Source organism: Frankliniella occidentalis, unplaced genomic scaffold (genome assembly GCF_000697945.3).
Source record: "Frankliniella occidentalis isolate FOCC.00 unplaced genomic scaffold, Focc_3.1 Scaffold10, whole genome shotgun sequence".
NCBI lineage: Eukaryota > Metazoa > Arthropoda > Insecta > Thysanoptera > Thripidae > Frankliniella > Frankliniella occidentalis.
Window position 1 is genome coordinate 865,660 of NW_026267140.1, and position 20,077 is coordinate 885,736.

The window sequence follows — 20,077 nt, forward strand, 5'->3', positions numbered from 1 at the left end:
AGAGAGAGAGAGCAAGAGAGGGAACTACGGGGGAAGAGAGGAGAGTGAGCAAAAAGCATGAGCATGAGCGCAGGAGATATAAAGAATTTTTGCGCAAATTTAGGATTGAGTTCAAAAGTTTAAAAAGTTGAACTATGTCTTATAGCGACATGCTATGCTGTCCTTGGTGTACGGAGACATGGATAGACTCCAGTTCGGCCTCATTTGCAGACTCAGCGTTCGCCCCGAGCGGGCGTCCGGCTCGTGCTGACGAGCTACCACGTGAGCCTCTTGGGCCCCTCGCCCGCTCCGCCCCGCCCAGCCCCGCCCGGCGTCGTCTCGCACGCCGACAGATGGACACGAAGCGCGCACGCGGCACGCGCCACGAAGCCCGAGACTCGGGTTCGCCGCGCCGGGGGGCGAAGGGCACACTTTTACAACCCCCAGCCGAGCCGAGCCAGCCGTCGAGGCGGGTGGGCGGGGCGAGGTGGGGCGGGCGCGAAGGGAGCAAAGCGATCTGTAATCCGTCAATCCGCCCCAGCTGTAAATCTCAGCCATGTGCCAAAAGGTGCTCCTCGCCGGGCCGGGCCGGGCCGGGCCGGGGTGCGGCAGGTCGGGGGTGTTTACAACCTGACAGGCCGGCATTGTTTTATGGACTGGCGGGCGGCTGATCGCACCCCCGTGCGGCTGGATGATGTCACAATCCGAAACGCACACAAAGAGACGCCGAGGGAAGGCTAAGTCCGAAAGGGTGCGAGCCTCCTGGGCATTCCCGGCCGTACCGGGCCCGCCGGGGAGCAGGCTGGCGACCTCCTCTCTCCTCTCCCACCTGCCCGGCCCGGCCCCGCCGAGTCATGCAGCAGCAGCCTTCCCTCCGCCTCCTGGCCCCGCCCCTGCGGGTCCCGTCCCGCCGGATGGTCGTGCCAGATGCAGAAGGGAGGAAAAGTAGAAAATGGTGGGAAATGACGGATAAACCACGTGACCAAAAATGAGTGAGGTATATGGACAGAACGTCGCAGGTGATCGGCCAGAGCCGCGTAGGCAGGAAGGGGTCGTGCGACGGGGTTGTGTGTTGTGGCGGAGTGCCGTCTTCCCTGGAACTCCCGTCTACCCCCCGACGGACAAGACTCTGTCGGCAACGCCCCGTCCCGTTCCGTCCTTCAGAGACAGCTGAGACCGACCGCAAACGTAGACCCTGCCGCATTTCCAAGTTTGATGAAGGGGCGGAGAGGAAGGAGACGGGCGGGGGGAGTGGTACATCAGCTGATCGCCGCGCTGCATCCCCGGAGGGTCTGGCTCGCGGCCGCCCGCCCCGGCCAGTGTCCAGAGACAAATGTGCCGCGGCCGCGCGGGGCGGGGCGGGGCGGGGCGGAGAGGGGCGCAAGGCCGCCCCGCACGTACTACTCCAGCCATGTGTTGACACTAACAATTGCAGCGCTACTCCCCGCGCGCAACGGGTAAGCCGAGTCGGCGGTCGTAGCCCCTTCGAATGCGTTCAGCGGAGACTTCCCTCGAACTCGAGCCCCGCGCATCGCGCCTGAATCACCACAGGGGCCGCTGCCCCGCCGCTCATCCGCCGCGCCGCGCGGCACCCGGCGACTCCGGGTCGCGGGGGAGGCGCGCGCTCGGCGACCACGGCCCGGAGCAGCCCGTGAACAGGGGGAAGGTCTTCAGGGGCAGGGACAGGCCCACCACGGGCACCGCGGGGCGGTTTCAACATTGTTGCGACCGACACGCAACTTAAGATGTGGCAACAATGGCGGTGCGGCGAGCAACAGGCGAGGCAAAGCAGTTTATGTAAGTCGGAGCGAGAGAGGCAGCCGTCCAAGAGAGACGCAGGTTAGAGGGAACGGAGTATAGCCGGCGCCGCGCCAGGGCCTTAGCTCCCACTGGGAGAGAGGGAGAGAGGGCGAGCGCTCGCGAGAGAGAGGTCCCATAGCCAGCCAGGCCGGTGCTGCTCGCTACGCCTCGGCCACTCTCACGACGGCCAGGCCAGGCAGCCAGGCAGCACTCCAACGGGCCGGGCTCGACTCGGCTCGGAGGCCATTGGGGGGAGTAGAGGGGGGCGGAGGGGACTACCCCCCTTCACGCTCATGCTCCTCCTCGCCCTCGTCCCCGTGGGTACTTTCTACTCCTGCCTGGGCGCCGAGCCGAGGCTGGGCCGAGTCGGGACGGGTCGAGTCGAGTCGGAGCCAGCAGCAGGAAGGCAGCCGGGAGTATTTTTGTCGTCGCGAGTTTACTCCAAGTCGCGCGGCTCTTTACAAACCCGCGCGCGCGACCGGCAAAGCGCACCAATCCCGCGCGCCTCCCCGCCTCCTCCGAGTGAATATCAACTTTGACACATTCTTTGAAAATTACTGAAACAACGAAAACTAATGAAACTGAAAAATTGGATGTGGGGGAAACAAGAAAAGAAAACTGTCCGGAGCAATGCTGCAATGAGGGCCTTAATTGGGAGACGAGACAAACAAAATTGCAAAGACCAGCTCGCTATGCAAAAAAGCTGAACACTATTATTACGGCGACGAATGCAGGTGGGGTTGGGGTGGTACCAGACGAACACCCCATCCCTCGTCAGCACCCCTCTCCTACCCCTCCTGCTCTTGCTCCGCTCCCCCTCTCTTTTTTTCCCCACCGGCAGAGAACTTTTTCATCCCCCGCATTCTCCCTTGTGTCCCTCGGAAATACTCCCCCACCCTCCTCCGCCCCTGACACACCGCCCACCACCACCACCACCCGCCCATCCACCCTCTGTAAATCTAATACCATTATTTTACTCCCCCCTCCCTACCCTCGCCGCCACTCCCATTGCTTCCAGCGCGCAGCAACCACCACCGTAGCGTTGGCTGGGGTGGAAGGGAGGGCAGAGCGAAAGAGAAGGGAGGAGAGAGATAGAGAGAAGGGAACAGGGGAGGAAACATAGGGGTGGTGGGAGGGGCGGGCCGGAGCTGCCAGGCTACGAGGGGCGGACGAGCTTCGAGTTTCTGCCGCTAGATGGCGCCGCGCTGCCGCGCCCGACCCAGCTGCGCCAGCAGAGAAACGTGAAGTAGACGTGGGCCGCGGGCGAGTCCCCCCTCCGCCCCCCCTCCCCGGGCTCAGCTCCGCGCACCGCTTTGAATCACCGCGCCGCCGCGTCTTCAGGGTCTGCCAACTTAGCAGCCCGCAGCGCCCGGCTGCGCCACACAAGACAGCCAACTCGACAGAGGCAAAAACAGCCGGAGCACAGCACTGTGCGTGCGATACCCTATCGGAAGGCAGAGAAGGGTCAAAATGCCACCGGCCGTACCAACGATCAATACAATGAAACTTCAGAGAGTGGCCAAGTGAAACAGACGAGTACAAATGCAAGGAAAAAGACAATTATGTAAGGACAAAAGTAATGGCAAAAGGGCGATCCGAAGTTGAGGACCGTGACATACCCAGCTTACACCGCACCGGGCCGCGCAAACTTCGCCGCATCACTAAGCAGCATCATTCGAGGGCCGATTCCTGGTCCAGTGTTTACCTGAAACATGGAAGGGGCCGCGTTAGGGCACTGCACGGGAGTGTGCCGGGGCCAGGCAAGCTGCAGGCAAGAAGGGGGAGATCGCACCCGGAGCGCGACCATAACTCGAAGGCATGCGTTCGCTACGCGGGTATGTACCGATTTCTTTCACCAGGCCAGCGCCTCATCACGCCAGCCTCGCTCCGCCCGCTCCTCCAGCTCGGGACTTATAGTCCACCGGACCAAACGCAGCGGGGTGGACCGCGAGGCCTCGGCCGCGGGACACCGGGGGGTGACTTGTTCGTTCAACGGGTGCATGCGGCAGAGCGAGAAAGGGAGGCGTTACGCCCAGCCTGAGGGCGGGAGGGAGGGAGAAGGAAACTCCGCTGTTCAGCAGACGGGCGGCCAAGCTCGCTGCTGGCCGTGCGCTGCCTCCACCCCTCCCCTCCGTTCCCCCGGCCGCGCTGAGCCGCCTGCGCCACGGCGGCGCGTGGAGCGCCTCGCGGGTAGGCCCTCCCGCCGGCCAGCCGTGCGCACCGGGACAGTGCAGGGCTCCAGGCACTCGGGCCCTCCTATCCGCGCTGCACCGAGCACCACCGCCGCTCGCAAAAATTTGAATCGCACAGTGGAAGCGGAGTGGGCGCAATCTGAAAGACAGCGGGGGCTTGTCGAGCTGCTGTTGGAGAGTGCCACCCGCACCGCGAGCCGAGGATATTTAAATGTTGCCCTTAAGGCAAAACAGAAAATTTCATGAAGCTAGGGGTCGCACTTGAGTTGTCAGTTTTCGCCGAACAAGGGCACCGCGCTGGTTTCTAGGCCCGGGTCGAGCCGCACCCGCCGGGGCCCCCGTCGAGGCGAGCCCGGCAGCGCGTCTTGCCTTGTGCCTCCACGGCTGGCTAGAGTTCGGGCTGGGCTACACAGTCGTGGAGAGGGTACCTCCAGAGTGAAATGGCTATGGCTAGGCTAAAACAACCAACGGGCCGACATTCGCAGCTCGTCTCTAAACGTGGCACCGGCGAAATTGTCATTCGATTCAAATCTAGCTTCAGCAGAATGAGTGCAATAAGTTTCTCAACTCAGCCATGGCGCAATTTTTCTCAAAATGCACTAAAATGACCAGAAAACGAGCCAGAAATTTAGCGCTTGGATAATACGAGGTAGTGTGTAACTTTCGGTCCTACTAATGAGGACGAGGGCAGAATCCTCCTCGCCCAGCCCAGCTCTGTTGGTCGGGCGCAGCCGTCGTGGTGTGTAGCCTCCGCAGTCAGCCCGGCCCGGCCGCTGGCCTGAGAGTCGCCCGCCCAGCCCGGCCCCGCCAGCCCGGCCCAGCCCGTCTGGCTGGCTCACGCTGGCTCGCTCCCACCGCCACGAGTCCACTTTGGCTCGGCCGCGCAGCCGCGGTATTCGAACACACAACCAGTCCGCCCCGTACAGGATAACCTTGGGCGGGCACGGCGCCGAGGGCTGCCCCCATGGTTCGCCAGTCCCCGAGGTCTGACGGCGTCCTCCGTCACCCCGAGACGAACCCCTACGATCCTTGGTCCACAGCACCGCCACCGTCACACCGCGCTGGCGCCCTCCCCCGGCGCCCTGCGCAGTACCCGACCTGCTGCGCCTGCTGCTGGGGGGAAGTACCAGCCAGAGCGCATTTACCGCTCCCTCAGCCGTCCATCAAGCCTGTCGATACTCCTCGCTTTGGCGCGTCACAGGGGGGGTATCTGCACACAGCCGCGGGCCTCGCGCCACCGCTACGTCGTCACAGCTCGGCGTGGCGCGGCGCGGAGCGGCGTCGGGGACCGACAGGGACCGAGCAGCAGGGGCAGGGCGGTGCGGGGCGCCCGCGCGCGCGGCTAACTATAGCGGGCTGGCAACCCGTCCCAGCCCCAGCCGCCCCGTCCCACGGCTCCGCGCAGCACCGCGTCCACGCCATCCTGGGCCGCCCTGGGGCTCCCTGGCGCCATCGGCGGGGTCCCTCTCGCCCCGCCTGCTCCCACCCCACGTCCGCCCGCGCAGCGCCAGCAGCGCGAGCACGGGGCGGGGCCGTGCCGCGGCTGTCCACCTGGCAGCGAGACCCCCCTTTCGGATGGCTGGCTGAGCCGCTTGAAAATTTTATGCACTTCAAACTTGCAAGGGAAATTGTTGAGAAAATTTTTGCAGTCGGCATAGCTTATTTGCCCCGGGACTCTCAACGTGCCTCGGCGAACTACCCCTAGCGGTGTCAGATGAGAGGGTGAACGGGACCACGCGGCCCGGCCGGCCCTAGACCGCTGCCGGCGCCAAAGCCATTGTCTGCGGGGGGCGGCGCGGGGGAGCGCGGGGCCGCGACAGCCACCTACGGCCGTGGGGCGGGGCGGGGCGAAGCTGGGCGAGGAGTGTCGTTTGTCTCTCTGTTTATGTTTCGCTTGGCAGCCACGTGCTGTTCCACGTGTCGACAACCTGTTCACAATCACACGCACACGCCCGTGCCGGAGCTACCCCGGCCCGGCCCAGGCACTCGGCCAATGCTACTCGTGCGCGCCCTCCTGGTGAAGCTGCGAGGCCAGGCCGGAGCATCATCGCTCAGCGCTCCTCCGCAGGGGGGGAGAGAAAGGCAAACTGGACGGAGGGAGGGCGCGGGCCGTGCGGGTTGCCTCGCGGTCGGGCGCCGCTCGGGCGGGGAGCGACGGCGGCGCGGAGCGAAGTGTTGCCTACCGCCTGGGCGCAGCAGCCAGATAACGGGCCGAGCCGAGTGACGACTGTGACGACACGGGGCAGACGAGCGGCTGATAAGCGCGATAAGCCATGTCCCCGCTCCCCCGCGCCGCCCCATCGCTTTTCGCACGGCGGCGCGGGGCGGCTCACGGCGGCGCGGGGCGGGCACAGGGGTGGCCAGGACGCACATTGCATAAGGATGCAACGCACCCCGGCGGTCAGCCCCGCCGGGCCCGTGACGCAATGGACCGCCGTAACACGCGTCTTTCCCCCCGAGACACCCACCCCCGCCCGGGGGTTGCGTCAGGGGCAGGGGGGAGGGGCTCCAGCACCATCTGAGTCAAGTGGCTGGACACCGGCCGAAAAGGTCGCGCAGGTGCGAGTGCTATTGACAAGTTGTCAGGTCATCATCATCTCGCATGCAAACAAAAGGGGGTTACAAAAGACTTTCCCCGGCGTGAGCGCGGAGCCCTCTTCTGCGTCCCCCGGCCGGCCCCTCACATCGTGCGCGCTGTACTACTACTATATACTACGTGCGTGGGTGGCGGCCCGGGCCAGGCCGACGGGCCGGTGTGGTTCGTGGAGGCGAGGCAGACGACCCCGACGAGACGCATTGTCCCTGCGAGGAGGGTGCAGCAGCAGCAGCGAGCTGCGGCGCTGCGGAGGCTCCCCGCGCGCCGCCAGGCCGCATACCTGAGCTCCGGCTTGCCTACCTGCGCGGCTGTCCGGGCTGCAGCCCCGGCTTATACCCCCCCCCCCCCCCCGTCCAGTATAAGGCGGGGAGCACAGCCCGGACCGTGGAAAAAAGAAGGCAGGATTCTCATCAACTTGTCCTGCCAGCCACCCTCGCCCCCCCCCCCTCTCCCTACTCCCCCGCCTCGAGGCTAGCTGTCAAAAAGGCAGCTCACAGACGAAAGATGAAAATATGTGCGGAGTCTGTCGTGTCACAACCGAACGCGATTTAAATTGGAAGGAATCAGACGATCTTCGCCATAAAACATACGAGGGCTGAACACCCCTCGACGCCGAAACTATATTCAGCTGGTTCCGACAGAAAATAAATTCTGTGGTCGTGCAGTGCAAGCAGTAGTTGCCGCCTAACACCGCCACGGGCATTGAGGGCGCACGGTGGGACGTGTCTCAAACTCCGATTTGACATCTAAATGAGCGCAGGCAGCTACGTGCCCCTGACAGCGCGGCCACCCGCGAAATGCAGCATCAGGTTGCTAAGCTACCGGTGCGGCGTCTCGAGGCAATCTGGAGTGCAGCCCGGCGCGCCGCTCCGAATGTCAACCGACGGCTAAATCGAGCAGACGCTAAAAGGTTTACAAGTTGACAGGACAAGAATCCGTGCGTTAAGACCTTAGAGATGGCGAAGTGCAATGCCAGGACAAAACTGCCGTTTCCAAAAGTGACAGACAGAGAAACATGGTAACAGTGAATACTGGCAAATTATTGTGAAGTGACACCATCAACGGGAGGACCCGCATCACCTCAAGCTCGATTGGATGCACAAATGTCACATTGTTTTGTTTCCAGAAAACGCAGGCATTTGTGACTCACTGCTTGGTGTTTCTTAGATCCGTACAGCACAATTCACTGACGAAAAACTTCACTTCTGTTGATAGGTGTGTGCGTGAAAGCACATCACCATAACAACATAACCTCACACCCTTCGTCTGCTACGAAGTGATAAAAACCACAAGTGTCATCCGTAGAAAATCCATTGTGATGTCTTCGAGTCATTCACTACAGCACATTCAATCTTCAATTCACTTCACTTTACACTTTATAATCCTTGGTGGGTAACTTGAATATCCAGTGTTCAGAGACGATGACAGCACCATAAAAACTATCACAAATTCACGAAATTTGGCCCAAACAGGGCGGCAACGGTGAAGCACACTTGTCACACGTTTCCCTACATTCTTACCTGAACATCACACCACATATCGGCCGTATTCAGCATCCAGGGAAGTTGCGAAGAACTGCCGGGTACACCATCTCAGCGCTGCCTCCACGACGCTACGTAGGGACGTGCTCTCTCATGCCATGCACTAGCTTCACTGTTCGCCGTTCGCCATGGCGCGCTCGGCTCGGCGCTGAGGCAGCCCGGCAAGCCTGCCTTGCTTCGCTGGAATTTCCCTGCGCCACTTCGGCCAGCGTTCGGGACTCGGAGCGGCTTCGGGCTCGCTTCGGCTCCGCTTCGGCTCCCCTGCCCTCCCAGTTTACTTCAGCCGTGAGCCCGGCTCGGCTCGGCCCTCATCACGGCGGCGCGGCTCGACTCGCTCGGCTCGGCTCGGTGGCCGGCTCGGCGTGGCGCTGTGCGCGGCGGCTCGGCTCGGCTCGATCCGGCGCGGCTGAGCTCGTCTGGTGCCGCTGCCATGGGCTGCCATGGGGCCACGGGCCACCCGGCCCATCGGGCGCCAGCGCGGCCGCCGCCGCCGCCGCCCCAGCCCGCGCACGCCGCGGCGCTGCGTCAGCGGCCACCGCAGCGGCGTTGGCGTCGGCGCGGGGGCGGCAGTAGCAGCGGCGTGGGGCGCCGCCGCCGCAGCAACCACTTTGACATAACATGATGGTATAGCGAGGGGGGTGGTAGCCCTGGCTGCCCCGGCCCGGCTCCGCGAGCTCCGCGGGGCGGGCACCGCGGGACGGGGCCGGGCTGGGCGGCGCGGGTCCGCGCCCCCGCTAGTTCGTAGCCTTCTCCGCGAAAACACAACGTTCTCCCAGCCCTGTGGATTGTTTCAGGACGTATTCGAGCAGGCGGTGGCCGAGTGAGCCAGCAGCAGCCAGGAGGAGGCGAGTTCGGCTTGGCCCGGCTCTATCGCGTATGACTCGGCTACAATCGCATGGCGGGTGGCGGCGGGCCGGAGGGCCGAGCGCCGTTGGCAGCCCTGGGAGGGGCAGGGGGATGCCCTGAAGTGGCGGAGCGTGGCGCACCGCGGAGCAGCGCGTGGTGGCGCCAACGCACTTGCGCCTCCAATAATACGGAGAAGAGAGGCTCCGCGACGCTCAGTCACCTGCCAAAGCTCCCGGGGCGCGCACGTGCAGTGCACCGCGCAGCCCGACTGCGGGCCGTGCACATGCTCGTGCACCGAGCTTTGGCTGTGCTCATGGACCAAGTCCCGCCCCCGCTCCAACCCCCAGGCTGGGCACATACACGCCGTCCTGGGGGGAGAACACCGCCTTGCCTGTGCTAATGCACCAAGTCCCCCTTCTCCTACACCTCACAACGCCGACCCCGAGAGGGAAGTCTCATCACGTAAGACTCCTCACAAGAGGCGTGTCCAGGAGCGATTTCTAATGACGATGAATTTGCCGCTGAGGACATCGAGGTGGTTGCCGATGGAAAATACTAGAGGATAGATGCCCCCCCCCGCTCCCCCTCTCTTTATTCCTGAAAAAGAAAATGACTAAAAATGAGAGCCACAGGAATAAAGTCGGAGAGTCACATAGAGTTTTCCTTTGCCCCCCTTTCGTTTCTCTCGTTCCAACTCCCAACCCTCCACACTTTTCTTTTTCCCAAAGACGGGGGCGGCGCGCTGGAGTGTGACACTTTTAAATCGCGCGCCACGGCGCCGCCGGGCTACGCCGGGCCGGGGCCTGCTGGCCGGCCTGGGCCTCCTAGAGCAAGCAGGTCGAAGTCGAAAGGAGAGAGAGAGGCAAGGGGTATTGCGGGATAGCGCGCTGGCGCTGCCCTGCCGCGGGAGGATAGAGGGGAGGGGGCGTGGCGGAGCGGAGCGGGAGGGGAGGGGAGAGCAGGCGGGAGCTAACCACGTCAAGTCTCCAGTATTTGCTAGAATGCACCGACTTGTGGAGTATGTCCGCGGCTCGCTACGCGCCCCGCCACAGCGGAGCAGGACGGAGCGGTGCTCGCGTAAGGCCGCGGCGAACGGAGAGGCCGCAACGCAACTGGCCGCAACGCGCCAAGCTGCATATACTCTCTACCCACTACTCCGAACGTTCAAATATGCCCCAAAAACGTAACATGAAGAGAGGGGGCCATTCTTCGGAAATGGACCAAAAATGCCGAAATGTTCCATTAATCAGGAAAAGAACCAAAATTCGAAATCGTCTTGTTTCACCCAGAAATGGTCCATACGAGTACCGGAGAGTACCTCATGCACCTACACAGACACCAGAATTCGTACAAGTTCGGCTATGTTCGGTCCCCATGACCGGAGAGCCTTGGGCTGTGACGAAATTATCGTGACGTCCGTCGGCGTCGCATGCGGACCCGCCCAGCTAGCGGTTGGGATAAAGTCGAGCCGAGCAGCGCGGCAGTTCGTACACAGAGGGGCTGGCAGAGTCAGAGCAGGGGAGGGGGAAGGGAGGGGAGGGGCGTGCGGAGGACAGGGGAACCGGAGAGCAGGCAGACAGACCTACGGGGCCGACAGACGGCCGGGTGGCCGCCAGGGAGGGTAGCGGAGCAGGCGGAGCGGCGGAGCGGAGAGGGACACAAAATGATAGAATTTGAGAGAGATGTACCGATATGAATATTGCGCGAGAGCGAGAGAGACGGAGCGAAGAAACACGGGAGATAAAACGAAGAGGAGAGCAAAGCGGAGAGACCGAGAATAAGGGTGGGAAGGCGGACGGGCAGAAAATAAAAGTGAAGTGAGACGGTGCTAGGGGGGCCGCCGGCAGAGCGAGAGAGAAAAGAAGACCAACAGGAAAGAGGGAACGACGTTGCTGCGGTGGTGATGGAGGGGGCCATCATGCGAAGAAAATGAGGGAAAGAGGGGACGGAGGAAATGAATAAAAAAAGAAAACTGCGGAGAAGGAGAAATATAGAATAATACTGGCTGAGAGAGCGAGAGCGGCCAGAGAGGGAGAGACGGAGAATGAGAGAGCAAGTGAGGGGAGGGGTGGTGGAGGCAAGAAGGGAGAGAAAGAGAGAGATGACGAGAGAAGTTGGGGCAGCTGCTCCCCTGCGGTGGGAGAGAGATGGACCATGTATTAAGGGTGAGTGGTGTTTGTGCGATGTGCGCGCTGTGTGTGCAAAAGGAAAAGAATTAACAAATCCCTTTCCTTCAGTTCTCTTTTTCTTGTGTCTCCCCCCACCTCCACCCCCCACCCACGCGGCACCTGCACCGATAGAGCGTCTCAAATGAAGGAAGGCGCGATGGGTTTGAATCTGGCGGCAATGCTGTCGCCAGAGGCCGGCGTGCACCGGCCGGTCTGGGCGCCACTGCTGGGCCCGGAGGCTGCCAGCGGACGCCAACCTGGTCTAGTTCTTCTACCTCCATGACCAAGAGCCAATACATCCAACAGATGCATCGCGATTAGTTAAGTCAATACATCGGGAGAATCTCATCTCTTTAAGTCTGCGGGCCTAGACGAGACTTGGTTGGCGGGGAACTGCGTCAGGACTAGCCTACGTCTACGTCAGGACTACGTCGCACCCAGGCCGTGGTCGTCGTACCCGCCAGGCAGGCAGGCGGATCTCTTCGGCGCGCCTGCCCTGGCCGCCCGGCCCCCGCCCGGCCACCCGCCCGCCCGTCCGCCCGTGCGTCCGCCTTCCCGTCCGCCCGCCCGCCCGCACCGTCCCGCGCCGAGCCTCGTTTGCCTCCCGGCCGTCCCGTCCCGCCGCACCGCGCGAACCTCACCACACCGGCCTCCCTCCCAGCAGCAGGCAGCCAAGGGCAACGACAGTGCTGCTACGGTGGTGTTTTTACCGAACTACACGTGCCGAGCCGAGCCTGTGGGAGTGGGACATTCCTGACAGAGCCACCCCGAGCAGTAAACACGGTTGGCATCGTCAACATTTCCAGCTGGGCGGGAAAATCATCAGGTATTCCCTGTGAAATTTATGACCGCCAATATGGGTAGGGCGCAAGAAAAAGAATCCTCCTAAGAAGTTTATGCAAAAAAAACACCTAAATTCGACAACTGCAAAACTTGGGTAATAAAGGGGAGGGCAGTGGTTGTTGATTCACTTTCAAGCAGCTCGATACTCGCTCCACATTACAGAGGTTAAGTCAGGTGGATGGTTTTATTTTTGTGTGGAAGCAAACAAATGTAACGACGCATGCAAATGTATCCAACTATCCCTGCACAAACAAAGTGACAAATAAAAATTTAGCTAGACACGAAAAAACTTACGACAGCGATCTGTCGGCTACCAGCATCGAGAATGTCACAGGACTTTGTGACATTGTACAAATTATGCTGGAGCTGTCTGAACAACGCATTTGAGCGCAGATATATGTAATACATACATTTCTTAATTTGGGGGAAAAGAGTCCTTACGGATGATGCCTGGGGGATGGAGTGCAATGCGGGCAGCATACCCCAGACGGCGCAGCTAGCAGCGCACTGCAGCCGCGGGGGGATACGGAACGTACAATGAAAGAGGCTGCCTTACACTTACATGTGTGATGGTACCTTTCGTTGATGTAGTTACGATCCAGCGGCCAGCAACTAATTAAATGTTAGCATGCCCGAGGGGTAAGTACATAGGGCGAGTCAAGTGAAAGTCGCAAATTTGTCACCAAAAGTAATGGATGTAATGGACATCAAAATACCCAATTACAGTTAAAATCGTGTTAAAATAGGGAGCCATAAGCAATTAATGCATGTATGCATGCACACGGGTTAACTACACACACATACGCACTTAGATTTGCAGAGCGTTAGAAATTTGTGAGGAGCCCTATGAACGTGCTCGTTTGGTATGAAATTTTTCCGGGAATTTTCGAAATACATACCTGTGACACCTAACCAACCCCAAAACCCCAGGACCCAAGTCAAATTTAAATGCCCCTTAAAATTTATTTTTAGAAATAGGACCGAATCGGACGATCCTGTCGTCATCCTGAGTGGTTTTTGTTGAAATCACAAGTATCACGGAAGTATCGCGGCTATGCCCGTTGCGTGTTCTAGACGTCAAAAGACCAGAGCACTACAAGATAGAGGCTTTAGACAGGCTTTCGTCCGAGACACTTTTGGCAACCATATTCCGCTCAAATTTGTTTGTTCTGGCGGGAGGGGAACACTCATTTACTTACGGACTCGCTTACGAAGAATTTTGTGCAAACGTAATATTGATCACAAATTATCTGTAATACGGATGGAGTTGTCCGTATTACGGATAATTTGATCCACATTTCAAACATGCCTTCATCCGTAACCTTTCGTTCAACTTCATACGCGTATTACGGATGATTTGGGATCCGTACTACGTTTGCACAAAATTCTCCGTAACATACACCGCGAGCAAGGAAATGAGAGCGAACAGTTGTTACGTCCAGGGATGGAAAGTTAATGTTTTTGTTCCTAGTCATTTTTTTGCCATTTACTCAGCCGATGAATGCAAACTCGTAGAACCGCGTATATACGGTTGGAGTATGTATGTAAAAGGATGTAATCAAGTTCAAATCCCATTAGAAATTTCTTCGAGTTGTTACTTCTTCCCAGCTGGGAACAATGCAAAACGTGTTATGTTCTATTTTTGGCGAATTCAATTGTTCTTCGCTAGAAAAGTTCAAGAAGGAGGTATTATTTGAAGGAAGTTCTTATGGGATTTAAACTCGAGCGCATCGTTTTACACCCCCTCCAAATGTTTCTAGATTGATTGGTTATGGCATCCAAGAGTAAAGGCAACGAACAAAAAGGATCTAAATTCTTAATTTTCCATTCCTGGTTACGTTCTCGAATCTGCTTGTGGGCTGTCGGCCACAAAACCGACTCTAGTTCGAAGCTGTCCAAGTCTGTCCAAGCCGAGACATTGAAAAACAGGTAGGCCTACTTGCGATCAAGTGAATGCACATATTTCAAGAAAATACACTTGATTAATTTCAATTACCTGCTTTTTGGGATGTAGCCATCAGAAAAAACACCGCTATCTACGCGGTGTAAACAAAGTCCAGGTTTCTGGGATGGAAAGCCACTCTAATGAACAAAACATCCCCAAAAGCGCCACTGCATTAAATGCGCTTCAAAGCGCATAAAAATGCACATAAAAGATGACACATTGGTGAAGCATTAAATACGCGTAGATTGTACTAAGGTTTATACGTCACACTACACTAAATCTGAAATGACTTCACAATTCTGGCTGATTCAGGGGTTTAGGAGGTCGTGGGGTGGGGTCTCCTCAGAACGGAAAGTACCCGTACAAGAGAATGTCGGAGTCAGAAAAGACAGCACTGCAAACCTTTGAGTGAGGTGTCGTGCTCAAAATGAGTGAGACAATTTCCCCAGTAGCGCCAACCGCGTTAAATGCGCTCAATGCGCATTGAAATGCACATTAAAGGTCACACCTTGGTGACGCATTAAATGCGCATTACAGCATTTAATGCGCATTTAGTGCGTCACCAATGTGTGACCTTTAATGTGCATTTCAATGCGCATTGAAGCGCATTAATGCAGTGGCGCTTCTGGGCTTTGCCTCGCTCCATTAGGCCTTACCCTATTTGCACCGAACTGTCACTCTGAAGGAGTCAGCCCTGAACTCGCCAAATTGCAGTGGGGAACCTCACTCTCATTGGGTGAGGATCGCAAATTATGACTCAAATTGAGTGAGAGTACCTAAGATATCTGACTCTAGCATTTTCAGTGTGGGAGTAAAACGAGAAAGGCGCTAAGAGTCACTTAAACCTCTAAAATAGCAATTTAATTTGTGTCCTGGAATCATTAGAATTAACCATAAGACAGGTAAGACACAGAGGAAGTCAGACTTCACCATCGCGTTCAACAGGTTCGACACACCGATGCACCATACAACTCGGAAACACTCACGTACTGCTCGGGACGACTCAGATGAACTTGGGTCTTAGGTACTGCCCGGGAATACTGAGATACAAATAAGGTATTGTTCGCGACAGCTCGGAAATGCACTAGAATATAGTTCAGGACTACTTGAATACACTCAGCTCCACGGAAAAAAAGGGTTTGCTGGCTTAGCAAAAGTTTAGCTTTCAGAGCTAATTTGTTAGCTGGATTCGGGACAGCTATTAGTTTTAGCTTCTACAGCTAATACTCTTCGCTCGATGGGACACGCTCATTGCTATCGGAGGAAGTCGACCTTTTCCTGTGCCTGTATTGGTATATTAGCTCTGAGAGCTAATAGAGATTTTGCAGCACTCGCATGAATAATTTGTTGCTGTGGCCAGGGCGTTATGTCGTTTCGGGCTAATAGCACGATCTCCTCTGAGAGATAAAATGGTTACTTTAGGATCAAAACTTGATTTATAGTCACGACCAATTCTTGGATTAGCTGGAGCGGCACTAACTTTAGCGTCCAGAAGTGACCCCGATATGTGTGGAGGAGAAAAGCGGTGTCTGGATTGTCCCGCTTCTCAATGGAAGGTGTGCACGATCACGATCCAAACTGACCGCCGACAAGGCGCGCGGTGGCCTAGCGGCCTGAGGCGTCGCTCAAGACGCGCCGGCTGGGCGGTTGGTTCGGGATCGAGTCCCGCCCGCTTCTGTCGGCTTTCTCGTTCGTCGTCACTAAGGGGGCCATGGGGGTCACTTCGCGCTAGACACAAAACAAAAAATGTCGTCGCGATTTCGTTATGCATCTGCTAATAGGTTCGACACCTGCCGGCTTCTTTTCGAATTTCCTGTCGACGTGAATTAGCTACGACAGAAAACCTAGGCCATAATGGGGATTAAATGACAACCTGCCGCTGCCCACTTGTATTGGCTATCTCAGCCAATATTATGAGCTCTCCCGTATCCAGCTTTTGTCTTTTGTCTTTGATCTCAAAGAACGTGCGCTCTATAACTACGCCCATAACGTAGCAGGCCACCAAATTTTATACACATCCAAAGCTTAACAAGCTTCTTGCGGCTGGGCATCATAGGGTAGGGTGTTTCAAAAAAGAAAAATTGTCCGATCGGTGATTTTTCAGTGTGCCTAGGTCATCCGAGTTCAACACCGTCTTACCCGTTGTCGTACGGCATCATTTACCCACTGCGCAACGCGCGTTTGAAAATTTCAGCCGCGCCGGGTACTCCAACCTCGCCCCCACTTCTCGCACCACTGTGAGGCCGCGGGTACTAGTATCGTTACAAAAATTTCCACCGGCGCGGCTGAAATTTTCAAACGTGGTGCGCAATGGGTAAATGAGGTCGTAGGACAGCGGGGAGGTCGGCGTTTGGACTCGTACGACCAAAATGCACCTAAACATTATCGACCGGGCAAAACTTTTTTTTAAACACCCTATCTTGCTTGTTTGGAAAAAACAGCAAAACACATTCTCGCCGCATGGCCACATAGTGGTCTTAACCCATGCCCATGGCCACATAGTGGTCTTAACCCATGCCCATGGCCACATAGTGTTCACGCCGCAAGGAACGTCTTAATCCTTTTTCTGATCCACCTGATTTTTGTACTTGCACCTGGGCCAAGATCTTACGCGCACAAATGAAATAAGTCCTGCCTATGCCCTCTAGATGTTACCCTGTTTCTAAAGTTGATGGGGAAACGGGAAGTGGGGGAGGGGGAGGGGAGAGAGAAAAGGGGAGGATCAGGGCCACCCGCGGGGGCATAAGGGAGATGGTACAGAGAAAAGGGAGGGGAAAAGGAGGGGGCAGGAGGAAGGAGGGTGGGCGGCGCACCCCACACTGGAACTTGTGCTGTCGAGAAGGACTATTCCAGTGCTTAGAACAGAACAGAACTAAAATGGAAGACTCAAGAGTAGCTCTGGTAACAAGTACAAGCTGTGAACCCGGCAAAAACTTGAAATACAGAACGCTCCAAAATGTTTCTGTAGCAGGGATGCGCGAAGGGGGGAAAGGCTAAAGAAAGACCCATCCAACCAGCCCCGAGGTTGGGTGCACTGGTACTGCCTATGGCGCGTCATCCCGCCCGGCCAAGCAGGCAGGCCTACCGACCCCGACCGGCCGCCAGGGCTACCAACACTGCACCGCATTGCGCAAGCGTGCCACGGGATTGGTACCCGGTGGTTGGAACCCCGGATAGGTTGCTCCTATCACGAGTTGAAATTAACTCGCGAATTCTTATGATCTATTCCGAATAGTCAGTATGAAAAATAGTTACTTGGCGGGAAAAATTCTCCTTGACGCATGTCGTAAAATTACAATTTAAAATTGTAAAATTACAAGTATTATAAATCGACTTGGAAGTTTGGGGTGTCATAAAACTTTCAACATGTTTCGTAAATATTATTTACAACATAAATCGTAAACTTGCGACGGTATTTTTTACAGTGAATAGTGCTGGCCCTGCACTGTAAACCCAACTGTGTAAATAGTACATTCTTCGTTTTGTGTACTTGAAAGCACACACTTCCTACTGTATGCCTGGAATGGCACACACTTCCTAGTGTATGCCTGGAATGGCACACACTTCCTAGTCTATGCCTGGAATGGCACACTCGGGCGTGGCACACACTTCTTAGTGTGTCCTCTCAACATAGCGTAGCGCTATGGCAAGTACATACTTCCTATGTACATACACCGAGGGGTGCCTAAATCCATAAAAATGTGTACACCGGATTACCAAATTGTAAAGATTACCAATGATTACCAAAGACTACCTTTGTATACTAGGTATGATCCAACTGACTCTAAATCGAAACGGACATTTTTTGTTCCGAGAAAGATCCATTTTTGTGCAACTCTTTAGTAGTTCTTGATTCTTTATCATGCAAGTTACAAATTTGCATTCTGACTGGCCAAATCATGATTTAGTCCATGCGAAGGATGCAAAGTTGCCATATTAAACATGCGCGTTGGCATTTAGGCAAGATGTGCACAAAAATGCATGTCTAAATCAACAAATTTGTCCTTTTAAATGACCCTCACGAGTGTAAGGATTACCAGGGAGGGATTACCAGTGATTACAAAGTATATGTACACCTAAATACCACAGTTGGGCACCCCTCGACATACACGGGTTTACGTGTGAAGCCACGCAACACACAGAAAAACGTTTAAATTAGGGGACCAAACTCAAAACCAATAAGTTTGGTATGTGGACGAAATTTTGATTGTTCTAGCAAAATAATTTAATTAATTAACATGGTTTTGATTGGCCCGACCATATTCAGCGAATATCCAAAAATTGCCAACTCGATACTCTCAACGATTTTTGTATGGAGAGAATGGTCCCGGACAGCAGCACTTTTTAGCAACCCGATAAATTGACACTAATAATTAAAACGTAATGTTACAAATAGTCAATGGCGTAACCACCGGGGGGGCCGGGGGGTCCGCGGCCCCCCCAACTTTCAAGTTAGGGGGGCCGTGCCCCCCCAACTTTCAGACCGACTAAGCAGAACTAAATTGATCAGTTCGGGCCGATGCCGACTGTCGGTCGAGACGCTACTGTATGGCTCTGGATTTGACTGGTATTCTTAGGGACTTTGCTTCCGCTAATGATGACAGAGAGAAGTGTTTTGGAAAAGTTTAAATTAATTTTTCATTTTACTGCTTTGATGTTGAATGATCTTTTGAACTATTATGACAAATAGATTTTTTTTTATGTTTATCACTTGATTCCCTTCTTTTTTTATTCAAAATACCCTAATTCTTCTATATAACACGGTCTTCGAGTCCGCCTAGTAGGTAGGCAACCCATAATACGGCCCCCCCAACTTTTTTGTCGTGGTTACGCCTCTGCAAATAGTTTTGTACTACTACGAATAGTTTGTCACTTTGTACACAAAATTGACGAATGCACTGGAAAACTGAAGGGTGCTAGTGCAGTTGTGCCTTTATAAAGGCACTGAAATTGCCAAAAAATGGCGCATTGAGTCAGAAGTGTGATACTCGTTTTCTTTCGCAATTACCAAATATTTGGGACAGATTATTATGGTGAAATGACGATATTCATTAACAGTGTACTAAGCGCGAGTAATGGCCAAATGGTGATTGAGCGTGTTTTTTCGTTTGCGTACGCACGCCTATCAATACTTCTACCGAAGTGTTTTCGGTAAATTCCAAAGGACTTTGGCAGTATGTTAAACGAGTGTTCCTCCTTGAAATAACAGATTTTTCAAACAGTGCATTTCAGTGATGTTTGCCAATGTTTTTCGTAGGCATTCTGTTCTCCAGGTGTGACCCAAGATTAAAAATTGTCAGTCGTTTTCAAAAGCTCGTTAGAGTAGCTCTTTCAAAGCAGAAGGGCCAGACAACTGTTCAGTCATGTACAAATGACAAATGTACAACTCGTTCGTTGAAACTTAAATACAAAACTGAAAAAAAAAAAAAATACAGCAAAAAATATTAAAGTAGATTTCAATATAGGGGATCCAATCAGGGGCTCGGTGTACTAGGGGTACCGGGTAACGCTCCTCGATCGCTTCTCCTGCAGACAGATATTTGCATCAGCTCAATAGGGAGGAACAATTTTTGTACCTGGTTTAGATGTGTCCTTGCGCACATCTTCACAAGATACCTAGGCTGGGTAAAAGATAATTTATTTTGCATGTAACGTAGATACAAACTTGTATTTGATTTAGATGTGCACTCGAAATGGGGTGGGGCAATTTTCGTACGTAGGTAAGATAAGTCTTTGGGCACATTTTCATCAGATACAAATTTGGCGGTACAAAGGTACAAATTGTACCTAGGCTAGGTAAAAATGATGTATTTTGTATGTACGGTAGATACGAATTTTTATCTGGTTGAAATCTGCACAAAGACACATCTAGCTTTCGTACAAAAATTGTCCTTCGCTAGATTAGTGTGTGCACAAGTACACATCTAGCCTACATACAAAAATCATACCTCGCTATTTAGTGTGGAGATATCTCTTTAGAAGAGAAGAGCAGACTTATGGGAGAGAGAGGGATATACCATCCGAAAATTTGTACTTTTTGCGTTCTGATCAGACTGGAAGAAGGGGAAAAAGGGTGGTGGTGGTGCTGCTGGTGGTGAAAAAGACTTCGGCTGCCCTATCTGTGGATGTGCGACGGCACAATGACAAATTAAGAAATTACACTGTTG

The 20,077-nt window shown here is 55.2% G+C and overlaps 1 protein-coding gene and 1 long non-coding RNA gene across 2 annotated transcripts in view; one reads left to right on the plus strand and one right to left on the minus strand.

Annotated features, from left to right (window-relative positions):
* LOC113203994 (histone-lysine N-methyltransferase 2B) overlaps positions 1-8,422 on the minus strand; it is a gene marked incomplete in the record, with an annotated part of 17,459 nt that extends 9,037 nt beyond the window's left edge. Inside the window, 1 exon segment of the mRNA XM_052277336.1 lies at positions 8,088-8,422. Coding sequence (XP_052133296.1) covers positions 8,088-8,123 — 36 coding nt within the window.
* Positions 8,423-10,592: 2,170 nt separating this feature from the next.
* Positions 10,593-20,077, plus strand: part of LOC127752351 (uncharacterized) — a 56,679-nt gene continuing 47,194 nt past the window's right edge. Inside the window, exon 1 of the long non-coding RNA XR_008012328.1 lies at positions 10,593-11,948. This is a non-coding gene — a long non-coding RNA (uncharacterized LOC127752351). The remainder of the gene's footprint in view (positions 11,949-20,077) is intronic.